Source organism: Maylandia zebra, linkage group LG15 (genome assembly GCF_041146795.1).
Source record: "Maylandia zebra isolate NMK-2024a linkage group LG15, Mzebra_GT3a, whole genome shotgun sequence".
Classification (NCBI taxonomy): Eukaryota; Metazoa; Chordata; class Actinopteri; order Cichliformes; family Cichlidae; genus Maylandia; species Maylandia zebra.
The window spans coordinates 1,277,316-1,292,500 of record NC_135181.1 but is presented as its reverse complement, the minus strand read 5'-3'; the positions used below and the strand labels follow the sequence as shown (position 1 = coordinate 1,292,500).

The following is a 15,185-nucleotide window of genomic DNA, read 5'->3' as shown; positions in this document are numbered from 1 at the left end:
TGTGCCCCACTGGCCACAGAAGAAAGAATAATAGCCCCAGGCACTGACCTAGCCTCCCAAACATGATCCCAATCAGTATCCACAGGAGGCACCAGAATTATTCTGATCCACGAGGCCCCACCCTGCAAGCACAAGGACGCAAAAGATCCACGTCCAATGCCCTGGTGCTTTTAACTGCAGAACAACAAGTGACCTGTGTCTATGTCACGGCACATCAGAGCGGGATAGAGATTGGTAGGATATGACGCAGCTGGTTTTTAAAGTTGTGTCAGTGTTAATCTAAGAAGAATGCAGAATATTGAGGTATTTAGTAATTAAATGTCCATACTCTATTTTATAGATAGACAGTTTACATGAAACCCAACTGAACAGTGCTGGAGAAGGAACATTTTTATAATAATTAAAAATTTGATACTAAAACACTAAATGATTGGGCAATCGAATGACACGAAGCCAAGAATACCTACCTGGAAAATTCCCTAAGAATGCAGTCAAGGAAGCAGGAGAGCAATGATGGTCCTTTTTGTATTCTTTTCAAAGGTGGCCTGTATACACAGTTATTTAAGTAAAACCCACCAGGATGAGACTGTACCTTGAGATGTGTATTTATCATTGAGCTCGCTCGCTGAGTTTGTCTGTGAATCCCAGCTGTCCTGCATTCTCGTTTAGACTCTTGGCACATGATCCATTATGAAGATAAAAGTGAGAATAAGTCAAAATGTCAGCAATCAGAGGCACTCCACGGTTTCCTTAAACACTCATGTTGAAGTAAAGGCAAAAGAGAGGCGGTGTATCTTGCCCCAACACGCTGAAACCTCCCTCTGACGCGTTCTCCCACCACTCCCACAAGCACAGCGTGAACCCGACTGCAAGTCTGTGGTTTATGAAATCCTGTATGTAGTGGTGGTCACTCCATGTCCAGGGGTCTGTTTGCATGTAAGAACTCGCTGTGGTTTCTGTTTTCACGTATAAGGATGTCGTTCAGAAGATCTCATGGGTGAATGATTCATTAAAGTAAACACATATTTCTTCATAGCTCACCTGGCTCAGGGTAAAGGTACGAGCAGAGGAAGCCAAGGTTCCTGTGATGTATTAATCAGTCAAAGAAAGAAAAACAGAAAATTACAAATCTTTTTAGAGAGATTTGACAAAGTGTTTGTCAAGTTTGATACCACTGGAATTTACCTCTAATATTTCCTGCAGCAATGTCTTTTATCTTGCAACTACATTCCAGAAACAGGTCGAGTCTCACAGGAAACATTCATTTCCAAAAATCCAAAACTAAGACAGAAACAATTAAAAATTAAGCTAAAAAATATTTATCACAGAAATACAAAACTATAATAACTTTGTTCAACAAGCGTTTAATTCTTTATAATCAAAAAATTGATCCGTTTTCTGGGACACCCTGGTGTTGTCTTTCACAGTGAAGATGATGTAAATATTGTGAATGTTGTTATTTGCATTTCATCTAAATATTGTAGCTGTTTCCTCGTGGGTACAACATGACGTGTTCTTTGTGCCCTCCACTGATTCCACTTTTTAATCATAGAAATAGTTTAGTTTTGGTTTGTTTAAGCTTTGTGGTTAAACACGTCCCACCCAGTAAAGTAACTGTGTTGATCCGTCCACAGACCTGACATCACACAGCATGTCTGACACAGTTGAGTCGCAGGTCTTTATACTCTCCTCTACAGGTGTGTCTGCAGGAGGGTTATGGGCTGAGGTCAGTAGTAATAAGGGGGCATTAGTCCAAGATGGCGGCCAACCAAACCGGTTTCGTGCGTGTGCGCGTTCAGGTGTGGAAACACACAGGGCGTCAGAGGGGTTATATGAGTTTATGTGTTTTTAACTGGGTTTTAATTTAATCAAACCATAGGGTTTTTTAATTAAACTATTTTTATCACTTAGGTGTGTCTCAACATTCAGTTATGCAGACATATGTCTTCTTAAAAGCAATTCTTTGTTTTGCAGGCGGAGTGGAAGCTGTTTTGGTTCACAGTGCACCTTAACAAAGAGGGGCTGCTTTTCATTTACATCTAGTCAAAAGTGTTGGTGTTTTAGTCACACTAATTTTGTGATTCTGACAATATCTCAGCTTGCAGTGATGCCAGCATTTTATTTTAAAAACGCCACAAATGGGAGTTTCTTCTGAATGGGTAATGTCAGCATGTTCACAAGCGTTTCATTTCATCAAACCACTAGTTTTAATTTAACTAGTTTTTATGCATCTACTGGGGTTTCTTTCCAGGGTTGATGCGATCGTTTTATTTAAAAATCGGGATCTCAGCCTGGGCGTCTATTGTCTCATGTAGTCTGGAAGATGAGTGGATGGTGGGGTGGGTGCAGTTTTCTCTGCGGTGGGGTCGGGTGGACTGTCCCGGGCTCTGTGGGGCCGGGCGGCGCTGCTGCACTGGGCCCTGGTCCGGATGGGCCTGGGCCCCCTTTCCCTGGCGGGTCGCGGAGTATGGGGGTGCCTACTGGGGTCAGCGGGGGAGCTGGCCCCAGGGAGGGGTCACTTGCCCCTCCCTTCCTTCCCTCCCCATCTCCAGCTGCCCGCCTCTTCCTGCTCCACCACAACCACCCACACATGCAGGGCCTTGGAGTAGGGGTATGTCACCAGGGTGCAGAGGAGGCTACCCCCCCCCCCCTCTGTCCCCTTCTGGCTGCCTCTGCCTCAATTTTATCCCACAACTTAGACATTCACATTACTCACACTCTCATTACACATACAGTGGGGCAAAAAAGTATTTAGTCAGCCACCGATTGTGCAAGTTCCCCCACCTAAAATGATGACAGAGGTCAGTAATTTGCACCAGAGGTACACTTCAACTGTGAGAGACAGAATGTGAAAAAAAAAATCCATGAATCCACATGGTAGGATTTGTAAAGAATTTATTCGTAAATCAGGGTGGAAAATAAGTATTTGGTCAATAACAAAAATACAACTCAATACTTTGTAACATAACCTTTGTTGGCAATAACAGAGGTCAAACGTTTACTATAGGTCTTTACCAGGTTTGCACACACAGTAGCTGGTATTTTGGCCCATTCCTCCATGCAGATCTTCTCGAGAGCAGTGATGTTTTGGGGCTGTCGCCGAGCAACACGGACTTTCAACTCCCGCCACAGATTTTCTATGGGGTTGAGGTCTGGAGACTGGCTAGGCCACTCCAGGACTTTCAAATGCTTCTTACGGAGCCACTCCTTTGTTGCCCGGGCGGTGTGTTTTGGATCATTGTCATGTTGGAAGACCCAGCCTCGTTTCATCTTCAAAGTTCTCACTGATGGAAGGAGGTTTTGGCTCAAAATCTCACGATACATGGCCCCATTCATTCTGTCCTTAACACGGATCAGTCGTCCTGTCCCCTTGGCAGAAAAACAGCCCCATAGCATGATGTTTCCACCCCCATGCTTCACAGTAGGTATGGTGTTCTTGGGATGCAACTCAGTATTCTTCTTCCTCCAAACACGACGAGTTGAGTTTATACCAAAAAGTTCTACTTTGGTTTCATCTGACCACATGACATTCTCCCAATCCTCTGCTGTATCATCCATGTGCTCTCTGGCAAACTTCAGACGGGCCTGGACATGCACTGGCTTCAGCAGCGGAACACGTCTGGCACTGCGGGATTTGATTCCCTGCCGTTGTAGTGTGTTACTGATGGTGACCTTTGTTACTTTGGTCCCAGCTCTCTGCAGGTCATTCACCAGGTCCCCCCGTGTGGTTCTGGGATCTTTGCTCACCGTTCTCATGATCATTTTGACCCCACGGGATGAGATCTTGCGTGGAGCCCCAGATCGAGGGAGATTATCAGTGGTCTTGTATGTCTTCCATTTTCTGATGATTGCTCCCACAGTTGATTTTTTCACACCAAGCTGCTTGCCTATTGTAGATTCACTCTTCCCAGTCTGGTGCAGGTCTACAATACTTTTCCTGGTGTCCTTCGAAAGCTCTTTGGTCTTGGCCATGGCGGAGTTTGGAGTCTGACTGTTTGAGGCTGTGGACAGGTGTCTTTTATACAGATGATGAGTTCAAACAGGTGCCATTCATACAGGTAACGAGTGGGGGACAGAAAAGCTTCTTACAGAAGACGTTACAGGTCTGTGAGAGCCAGAGATTTTCCTTGTTTGAGGTGACCAAATACTTATTTGCCACCCTAATTTACCAATAAATTATTTACACATCCTACCATTTGGATTCATGGATTTTTTTTTTCACATTCTGTCTCTCACAGTTGAAGTGTACCTCTGGTGCAAATTACTGACCTCTGTCATCATTTTAAGTGGGGGAACTTGCACAATCGGTGGCTGACTAAACACTTTTTTGCCCCACTGTAGCTCCATGCCCTCCTGGGTTTTAATTGCACCTTAGAACACACATGCATCAACATTACAATGAGCGGGTGGAGGGAGGTTTGGAGTCTTCTCTCACCCCCGTTCTCTGCGACCTGCTGGAGCGGGGGGGCTAGGAGGAGGAGTTGGCCGTCCGACTGCGGTCTGGAGTGTGGGGCCTCCCTGCTGCTGCGGAGTCGGGGCGGCCTGCCTCCCCCCACCGCAGGGAAAAGGGTAACACCACCTGGGTCTGGGTGCAGTTCCCCCCTCCAGAGGCAAGGGTACCTAGACCCGGTTTGTAGAGTACGCTTGGGGAGTGTGATCGTGTGTACAGCGTCTCTTTATGTCTGTCTCCACGTTGGTTGAGTGTGGAGTAAGTGCATATGAGAGCATGAGGGTGGGAATGGATGTTTGTGTCTGTGTGTGCCTGTATGTCTGTGTCTATATGTCAGGTTGGGTATCAGGCGCCACCTCTCTGGGGACATCTCAGGCCCTCCAAGGTTTGGAGGCCTATCTCCACCACCACTTCCCCTGCCAGTGGCGGACTCCCTCAGACATCGGTGCGTTGGTGGTTCTTTGTGTCTGGGGATGGGCGTCCAGGTACACACTGGCTCACTCCTTGGCGGCCGCTTATCGGGGCCTGGAGCCTGGGGCTCGCTCGGGCCACTTCGGAGGTGGGGTGCCCCCGGCCTCTCGGCCTGGGGCTCGGTCACTCAGGCGCAGCTGGCTGCCGGCGGAGCTCACGGGCGCGTCACTGCAACTCCCCCTGGCTTCTGCTCCGCGGCTGCTGAGTGAGCCCTCATCTGGGACTCTCCTCAGCTCTTTCTGGGACAGTGGTGCGGCTGCCTCTCTGTTGGTCTTCCTTGGTCTCTTGTGTTCTGGGGGCCTCTGGATGTCTGGAGTTTTGATCTCCTCCATACCTGCTTCATGCCCTGGAGGACGGGGCTGTGGCCCCCCCACACTCCCTAGCAGATCATTACATGAAGGAACCTTTTAAAAACAAGCGTCCATGCTCACAGGTGTACACACGGGTGATCACACCCACAAACTACACCCTTTTTGGCTCCTACCTCAAAGCACACTGTGTTCTGTTGATCTTATGTGCTGCACAATAATGTTTAATATTTAGTATTTACTGTCATATTCCCATATATCATTGTGATGTTGTTTATTCTATTACTCTTGTTCTCTTCTGCTTGTTTTCTTTTTCTTTCTCAGCAGGTGATCCAGGTGATTGATATATGCTTTTTTTTTTTCTGCTCATTCTGTTGGTTTTTGTCTTTTGCCCTTCTCCCCCATCCCTCTTCTCAGCTGTTTCTCTTTCCCCCAGTCAAGTCTGTCCCGTATTCAGCAAATGAAAATAAAATGAACAATAAAAGGTGAATCAAATGGACCATTACGGCAAGGCTGGGATGGTCAATGTGGTAAAGTAAATCCGTTGGGCATCTTCCTTTGCCTTTAGACAACAATTCTGATGCAAAAGAGCCAAACGGGACAGAAAGAAAGAAAGAAAGAAAAAATCGGGATTTCGGAATGTTGAACTAAGAGTGAGACAAAGCCAGCTAGTTTTTAACACAGTAAATGGTCACAAATAACATTCAGCTCTTTAGAAGATAAACGCTGCAGTGATACTTCTAAAACCAGTCGCCCAGACCCGCTCCGTCTTTTCAATTCAATTCAATTCAATTCAATTTTATTTATATAGCGCCAAATCACAACATAAGTCGCCTCAAGGCGCTTCATAGATACAGAGAAAAACCCAACAATCATATGACCCCCTATGAGCAAGCACTTTGGCAACAGTGGGAAGGAAAAACTCCCTTTTAACAGGAAGAAACCTCCGGCAGAACCAGGCTCAGGGAGGGGCGGGGCCATCTGCTGTGATTGGTTGGGGTGAGAGAAGGAAGACAGGATAATGTGCTTCGAGATTTCTGGTAGTTAGAATGACTCGGGGGTGTTGATTCATTTAAACTAACATAATCATCCTGCTGCAACCAGGTTTCTGTAAGGCAGAGTGAATCAATTTGTTGATCAATTATTAAGTCATGTACTAACAGAGACTTGGAGGAGAGAGACCTAATATTTAATAATCCACATTTCACTGTTCTACTCTTTGGTTCAGATGTGGATACTGTATTGTTCTTTCTTTGTAATTGTTTATGTTTAAGTTGTTTGTTGCTGGTTTTTAGTTTGTTCTTTGTCTGTTTGGAAGCTGACACAGTCTCTATGGAGATGGGTTTTTGGGGGGGTAGCAGGAGGAGAGAAGCTGCAGAGAGGCGTGTAAGACTGCAGCTCTGCTTCCTGGTCCCAACTCTGGATAGTCATATTTTGGGGGGTTTAATAAATTTGTCCATATTTCTAGAAATGAGAGCTGCTCCATCCAAAGTGGGATGGATGCCGTCTCTCCTAACAAGACCAGGTTTCCTCCAGAAGGTTTGCCAATTATCTATGAAGCCCACATCGTTTCTGGGACACCACTCAGACAGCCAGCAATTTAAGGAGAACATGCGGCTAAACATGTCACTCCTGGTCTGACTGGGGAGGGGGCCAGAGAAAACTACAGAGTCCGACATTGTTTTGGCAAAGCTGCACACCGATTCAATATTGATTTTAGTGACCTCCGATTGGCGTAACCGGGTGTCATTACTGCCGACGTGAATTATGATTTTACTGAATTTACGTTTACCCTTAGCCAGCAGTTTTAAATTTCCTTCAATGTCGCCTGCTCTGGCCCCTGGAAGACAATTGACTATGGTTGCCGGTGTCTCTAGCTTCACATGTCTGAGAACAGAATCACCAATTACCAGAGTTTGACCCCCGGCGGGTGTGTCGCCGAGTGGGGAAAAACGGTTAGACACATGAACGGGTTGGTGGTGTACCTGGGGCTTCTGTTTAGGACTATGCTTCCTCCTCACCGTGACCCAGCCGCCCTCTTTCCCCAGCTGCTTGGGGTCTGCCGGGGAACAGCTAGCGGGGCTAATTGTTTGAATGTGTTCAGGATTACAAAAGCCCACCGCGGGTATCATTTAATTGTTGGGATTCCTTAGGAAAAGGTAAAAGCCGGCAGGTGTACCAGTCGAGCAAGGTCTCGCCTACTTTCTGAAGTAGCCAGCAACAGCGGTCCCTTAGGCCTATCTTGGCCAGTTACACCGGATCTCAGCAACTGCGTGCCCCACCCTCATTGTTTTAAACTTGCACAGCAAGGTGATGCCCTGCAGGTGTATCGCCCCCACCCAGACTTATAGGCACCCCATCTATTGTTTTTGGAAGCACCCGGTCCTATATGAAGCGCTCCTGAGAGCGTGAGACCCTTGCCATTTCGTGTCAGGACCAGCGCCGGTGCAGACCATTTTCTACCCACACAGAGCGTTCATGACCAGCCAGCGCTGCTTATGCATAAGAGAAAAGCGACAATACAACGAGGTTCTCTGCTCCAAGACGTCCGCGGTCCTTTCACACGGTAAGCATGTGTGTTATAGCCAGCGCTTCATAAATGTCTGTCTGGCAGCGCAGATTATTCAAACTGTTTTTAAAACGTGACTCATTTGTTGTCCAAAAAACATTTCATTTGCTAAGTTACTGATTTAAAAATATATTTTTTTGAATTTTTTGCTGGATGTCAAACATATGATAGACTCTTAAGTATATTATATAGCAAAATTCACAGTGGTATAACCATGTTAAATAAAAGATGCCCAAGTGTGCACCAATGCACTCTAATGCAAGCCTTTGAAACGTATGTTGATAAGTAATGAAGCGTACGTCTACCACTATAGTTGAAAAGAGTCTGTATCCACACTTTGTGGATCTGCTGATTTGTTTTTAATGTGGCACTTTTTTCACCAACTGCAGATGATGAAATCCTCTTTATTTGAGAAAGTGTCCCTAAACTGTGGCTACTCATAATTAGTGAGTTCCCTTTGCTTCAATGAAGATGTGTCTTTAAATCTACGATACCTTTCCTGTTTCCTGCCTATAAGTCTGGGGAGGGGGGGTTATACACCTGCAGGGCATCACCTTGCTGTGCAAGTTTAAAACAATGAGGGTGGGGCACGCAGTTGCTCAGATCCGGTGTAACTGGCCAAGACAGGCCTAAGGGACCGCTGTTGCTGGCTACTGGTAGAAGGTTCCGCATCTTCCGGGCAAGGACAGAGAGACTCAAGAGGAGTTTATATTGTTTATATTGTCTATCCTGTAAAATAGTCAGATGTCTATTCATATTAATGTACAGAATTCACCTGCTTGCTGCTACTACTGCACATTCACCCAATGTATATACTACATATATATAATGTTCTTCCTCTACACCCCCCCCCCCTCAATTTTTTTGCACATGTCGAGGAGCGTGTCAGGCTACATTTCACTGTGTGTTATACTTGTATAACTATGCATGTGACAAATAAAGAACCTTGAACCTTGAACCTTACTTCAGAAAGTAGGCGAGACCTTGCTCGACTGGTACACCTGCCGGCTTTTACCTTTTCCTAAGGAATCCCAACAATTAAATGATACCCACGGTGGGCTTTTGTAATCCTGAACACATTCAAACAATTAGCCAGCTGCTGAAAAGACGGAGCGGGTCTGGGCGACTGGTTTTAGAAGTATCACTGCAGCGTTTATTTTCTAAAGAGCTGAATGTTATTTGCGACCATCTGTTGTGTTAAAAACTACTCTGAAACCATGAAACCCCTTACAGGAGAAATGCCCGTTTGATCCGTTTTTAAATAAATAAAATGCTTGCATCGCTGCAAGGTGTGACATCCGAATCACAAAATGAGTGTGATTAAAACACGATTAGCTTGATAAGAGCGATACTGGTTGCTTTGGGGGGAAAGGTGACATGGTGTGCAACGTGTTTTAGAAGTAGCCCAATAGCATTTATTTTCTAAAGGACTGAATGTTATTTGTGACCATTTACTGTGTTAAAAACTAGCTGGCTTTGTCTCACTCTTAGTTCAACATTCTGAAATCCCGATTTTTAAATAAAACGATCGCATCAACCCTGGAAAGAAACCCCAGTAGATGCATAAAAACTAGTTAAATTAAAACTAGTGGTTTGATGAAATGAAATGGCATCACTGCAAGCTGAGATATTGTCAGAATCACAAAATTAGTGTGACTAAAACACCAACACTTTTGACTAGATGTAAATGAAAAGCAGCCCCTCTTTGTTAAGGTGCACTGTGAACCAAGCAGTGTTGGGGAGTAACGGAATACATGTACCGCCGTTACGTATTTAAAATACAAAATATGAGTAACTGTATTCCGTTACAGTTACCGTTTAAAAAGGTGGTATTTAGAATACAGTTTCTTTGTTGAAATAAATGGATTACACTGCGGTACTTTCCTGTTTCATGTTGTGGCGGGTCAGGACTGTTTGAGTTTTGTTTGACAGCTACGTTCTGTTGTTCCAGGCGGCAGCGTTATGGTTGCCATGGTTACAGGGTGACGCTCTCTCTCTGTGTGTTTCCTGGGTGAGAGAGCGCCTTTTTGTTGTTGTTGTTGTTGTTGTGCTAAGCTAACAGGCAGAATGCTACAAGCATAGCTCTAAAGAATGTAGCATCATAGGCAGTGTAGTCCGTGCTGCAGGGAGAATGGACTGCCATACACGTTATGTGTCTGTGAGCGAGGAGGGAGAAAAAGGAAAAGTACGAGCTGTCATCGAGCAGAAACGGGAGCTGGAAGCATGTAAATATAATAATAACCACTGCAGCCAAACAGAGAGCCTGACGAGCCCAGTTGTAAGTAAGCTATTAAGACTCGACTGTACGCTGTGTTCGTGTTTTCCTCCGAAACAATAAGTTCCGTTGGAGCAGCCTTTCAACGCCTCTCTCTGTCTCTCGCTAGCAAAGTTGACCCACACAACAAAGTAAAGCTATTTTTCGGCTACGAGCCGACACGAACCCGACGTATCAGCCAGAGGTCCCTTAACTACGGTTCAGAGCCGCGGACCTTCAGTAATAGTAATAAATCACACAGCAATAGTACATTCACGTAGTTGTAAAAATGCATGATAATATATTAAGTAATCCAAAGTATTCAGAATACGTTACTGTCATTGAGTAACGTAACGGAATACGTTACAGAATACATTTTGGGGCATGTAATCTGTATTCTGTAATGGAATACATTTTAAAAGTAACCTTCCCAACACTGGAACCAAAACAGCTTCCACTCCGCCTGCAAAACAAAGAATTGCTTTTAAGAAGACATATGTCTGCATAACTGAATGTTGAGACACACCTAAGTGATAAAAATAGTTTAATTAAAAAAACCCTATGGTTTGATTAAATTAAAACCCAGTTAAAAACACATAAACTCATATAACCCCTCTGACGCCCTGTGTGTTTCCACACCTGAACGCGCACACGCACGAAACCGGTTTGGTTGGCCGCCATCTTGGACTAATGCCCCCTTATTACTACTGACCTCAGCCCATAACACTCCTGCAGACACACCTGTAGAGGAGAGTATAAAGACCTGCGACTCAACTGTGTCAGACATGCTGTGTGATGTCAGGTCTGTGGACGGATCAACACAGTTACTTTACTGGGTGGGACGTGTTTAACCACAAAGCTTAAACAAACCAAAACTAAACTATTTCTATGATTAAAAAGTGGAATCAGTGGAGGGCACAAAGAACACGTCATGTTGTACCCACGGGGAAACAGCTACAATATTTAGATGAAATGCAAATAAAACCATTCACAATATTTACATCATCTTCACTGTGAAAGACAACACCAGGGTGTCCCAGAAAACGGATCAATTTTTTGATTATAAAGAATTAAACGCTTGTTGAACAAAGTTATTATAGTTTTGTATTTCTGTGATAAATATTTTTTAGCTTAATTTTTAATTGTTTCTGTCTTGCTAGTTCATGACAGCTTCTTTCTGTCATGAACTAGCATGCCCCGAGCACACCTGAACGGGCACACGCATGAAACCATCAAACCGGTTGTCAAACCGGTTTGGTTGGCTGCCATCTTGGACTAATGCCCCCTTATTACTACTGACCTCAGCCCATAACACTCCTGCAGACACACCTGTAGAGGAGAGTATAAAGACCTGCGACTCAACTGTGTCAGACACGAAGCTCCGAGGAGTCTCTCCACAGCAGCTCTGCAAAGAAGCTCCACAGCTACCAGACCCACTCTGAAGATGAGTCCCTCTGTCAGCCTGCTGCTCCTGCTCGGCCTCTCTCAGGCTCATCCTCTCATGGAGGAAAGAGGAGGAGGAGAGGGCCAGGTGGAGGAAGACCACACCGTCGATATCACCACCAGGATTCTGACCGCAAACAATGGCAGCAACGAGATCCTGCTGGAAGGAGACATCCTGCTTCCAAAAAGCAGAAATGCCATTAAATGCCAGAGTTACCAGAGCTGCCTGTGGCAGAAAGACAACAACGGCCTGGTGACGGTTCCCTTCACCATCAGCAGTGAGTACAGCAGCGGGGAAAGGCAGCTGATCAGAAATGCCTTGCAGTCCTTCCACAGCCAGACCTGTGTCCGCTTTGTCGACCGTAAGGACCAGAACGACTACATCAGCATCGAGAGCCAGAACGGATGCTTCTCTCCTCTGGGCAGACAGGGAGGGAAGCAGGTTCTGTCTCTCAACAGGCAGGGCTGCGTCTACTTTGGCGTCATCCAGCACGAGGTCAACCACGCTCTGGGCTTCCAGCACGAGCAGACCAGGAGCGACCGCGACTACTACGTCAGGATCAACTGGGAGAACATCGACCCACAGACGGCCTACAACTTCGACAAGCAGGACACCAACAACCTCAACACTCCCTACGACTACTCCTCCATAATGCACTATGAAAGAACAGCCTTCTCCATCAATGGCAGGGAAACCATCTCCCCCATCCCCAACCGCAACGTCCAGATTGGCCAGAGGCAGGGCATGTCCTACTGGGACATCAGGAGGATCAACCTGCTGTACGGCTGCTGAAAACACACGTTAGCTTGTCTGATTAGAAGTTTTCATTTGTTCCCAAAGGTTCTTCCACTTATGTGTTCACAAGTGTTTTATAGGGAGATAATGAGCTGTAAGGTCAAACACATAAAGTGCATTAAAATGGTACGCTGGATATTAGTGATTCATTTCCTCGCCAATACTTGTTTCATTCTTTATGATTTGTCTTTTCTTACCTCATCCTTTCTACTTTTTCTTCCACCAATCCGTATCTACAGTCAGGCTTGTGGAAATGTCCTCCTCAATGCATCACTATTCAAAAAACTATATGATGCAAATACAGTGTGATAATATGCACAGAGAGCTCTCGTGTTAATTATAGATGAAAATAATTCATTTTAATACTCCTTTACTTTTGTGAAGGTCAAATCAAAGGTTGCGAGTCTTCTTTAGCTGTGCAACTCAGCAAACATATACACATGCAGGAGGGCTGAAAGCTAATAAATACATTTTCTCAAGTTGAATCTTTTGTTAAATAATAAGCAGCTAGTTTGAAAACTCACCTGAATGAACAACAGCTGTGCAGGAAAAAAAACAAATGTCAAAAATTGTAACTGATCTTCATCGGGTATTAAAATAAATCATAAATAAAAATATCCAGTAATATATTAAAGATACACTCCTAAGACCTAAATGTGTTTCACTACAGCTAACAGAAAGCCACGTGTACATCAAACATCCTTTTTCTGTTCTTGCTGACAGGATGAATTTTTGAAGAGATACTTAAAATCATAAAGCACGTGCACATTAACAGCTCTTTCAATGAAACACTTTTTATATTTTGTGAATCTAGGTAAACATTTTTTAATGACTTTCAGACCATAAAAAGACCAAAAACACATTTTATTTAAGTCCCGTTGGCCCATTTTGTTAAATAAAAGAAAAAGTTTAAACCAAAGAAGGAAGAGAGCAAATGTTGTTTTAAAACATGTTCAGGTATCACATTTAAAGGAAATCATTTGAATTTAATATGATTAGGAGAAATGTGCATTTTTTTTTAAATCCAACGGGGAATATGTGATACTGAGCACAAGTAAAAGTATGACATACATTTCTAACATTAATCTGCAGCATCGGTCAAGGATTCAGGTTGAAGGAATGACAACATTTTCTAACTAAATAAGTATAAATGAAGAAACCCAAAACCTGATGGAAAGCAGTGACTCGCTTCCAGCTATATTCTTATTTGTATTAAAGGAGCAAACTAACAAGTAGGCACAGGCAAACTATTACACTGAAGCAAACAAACGTTCTGAGTGTTTTTAATAGTTGAAACTAAACAGCAAAGCCTCCCAAAGGCTTCAGTGTGACAGCTGAACAGTGTCTGACAGGAAGAGCTTCCCCTGTTTCAGACAATATCTGGCTGCCAGATTTTACTCTACCTGCCTCAAGAAAGGTGACGGCTACCGGGGGAGGTCGTCACCACCGTGGGAGGCAGGGGTCTGTGCAAAGAACATCGCACGTGACACTCCCGAGCCTCCAGGAGCCACGCCTTTTCATTCTTTGAGTTGCTTTCTGCAGCTTGTTGTACCCACAGGCAACAGGCTGGGCCAGGGGCAGCTTCACAAGGCTGCACAGGAGAACATCGAAGCATCAATCACATGTCTAAGTATCATCTTGGCTGTTGGGTTTCATTGTGAGCAACTTGCACAACACCCGGGTGTTTTTATTATTCAGTTTTATTTCAAAACATTTAGCACATTGAAATAGATTATTTCCAAATACTGTTAACATTCCTAACTTAAAACCAAAGCTGGATTTCCCTGCAGATAAGCCTGAATCATACTGAAATATAACAACGACAAAGGCTTCCAGGTGTGATCCTGGAAGCCATAATGAATAACTACACTGAACAATTCCTCTTTCAAACATCGGTCCCTCGGTGGATTCTCCTGCCTGCTAAACGAGGCAGTCCAAGTGTCTCTGCTGATGAGCGACAATGTTTTTAATCCTTGCAGCAGGTCAGGTCCACCTTCCTGTTTGCAGGCTCACCACAGGATCCAAATCATCTCCTCTATTTTCAAAGGCTTGAAGTGTCGCTGGTGTGTCCAACTGCGAGGAGTTTCCACGTTTCACGGGTTCATTTCTTCCCCATGATGAAGCTGGGCGCTTCTGCGTCATCCTCAGCTTCTCTTTCGTCTTCCTCGTCTTCATCCTTGCTTTCGTCGTCCTCCTCGCTCTCGGAGCTCTTGTCGTCTCCCTCCTTCTTGCTTTTAGTTTCACGTTTAGCTTTCTTCGCCAGGAGCTTCTTCTGCTTCATCTTCTCTCGCTTCTTCCGCCGCTTCGCTGTCCTCTCTTCGGCGGCCTCTTTGTTCCGCTCCAGTTTTTCCAGGTACTCCTCGTCCTTAGTTTGCTTCTCTGATATCTTGTCCAGAAAGTCCTGTCTCTGGTACTCTCTGCGGCGGAGGTGGCGATAAACGTGGAACTCTCCGCTGCCTGCACCCGCGCTGGAGCCCATCACGTCCCGGACGAACTCCGGCGGGGCTCGCGGGTTCCATTCTTTGGGTCGGTCCGGGATCGGCGCGAGCTTATCTGGGTTTCGCATCAACTTCTCCAGTTTCAGACGCTGTTCCTCCGCCGGTGTTTTGGCGATAATGAGAGGCTGAGCCTCTTTCCCTCCAGGTTTCCCCGGTTTGTTATTCTTCTGCGTGGGCGCCGCCATCTTTCAAACAGTTACCCTCTTCTTCCTGTGAATGTAAAATGCTCCGGAAGTCCTTTTCTGCTTCTGTGACCTGAAATTTTTTTTTTTTTTTATAATGTTTTATTTTATCAAAGAAAACATGCCATATTCATATACATGACATGTGAATTCCACATTATTCTTATTTTTATTGTAACATTGTTACTATTATATTTTCTAACACAATAACTTT

At 44.8% G+C, this 15,185-nt stretch overlaps 3 protein-coding genes and 1 non-coding gene across 7 annotated transcripts in view; 1 reads left to right on the top strand and 3 right to left on the bottom strand.

Annotated features, from left to right (window-relative positions):
• clmnb (calmin b) overlaps window positions 1-906 on the bottom strand; it is an 8,058-nt gene extending 7,152 nt beyond the window's left edge. For 2 of the 4 annotated variants that reach the window (XM_012916459.4, XM_004542262.6), the window contains exon 1: window positions 593-904. In XM_012916459.4, the coding sequence (XP_012771913.2) occupies window positions 593-659 (67 nt within the window). In that variant the 5' untranslated portion in view covers window positions 660-904. Of the gene's footprint in view, window positions 1-467 lie in introns of all 4 variants that reach the window. The other 2 variants (XM_023155144.3, XM_004542263.6) reach the window with 2 other exon arrangements.
• Window positions 907-11,392: 10,486 nt separating this feature from the next.
• LOC101468145 (high choriolytic enzyme 1) lies at window positions 11,393-12,579 on the top strand. Its single transcript, XM_004542264.3, has one exon. The coding sequence runs from the start codon at window positions 11,497-11,499 to the stop codon at window positions 12,286-12,288; it is 792 nt and encodes a 263-aa protein (XP_004542321.3). The 5' UTR covers window positions 11,393-11,496; the 3' UTR covers window positions 12,289-12,579.
• A 735-nt stretch (window positions 12,580-13,314) lies between these two features.
• Window positions 13,315-15,014, bottom strand: prkrip1 (PRKR interacting protein 1). The gene has a single exon (XM_004542265.4). It carries the CDS (start codon window positions 14,972-14,974, stop codon window positions 14,393-14,395), a length of 582 nt encoding a protein of 193 aa, XP_004542322.3. The 5' UTR covers window positions 14,975-15,014; the 3' UTR covers window positions 13,315-14,392.
• LOC111501552 (small Cajal body-specific RNA 13) lies at window positions 13,615-13,889 on the bottom strand. Its single transcript, XR_002721550.3, has one exon.
• Window positions 15,015-15,185: the final 171 nt, after the last annotated feature.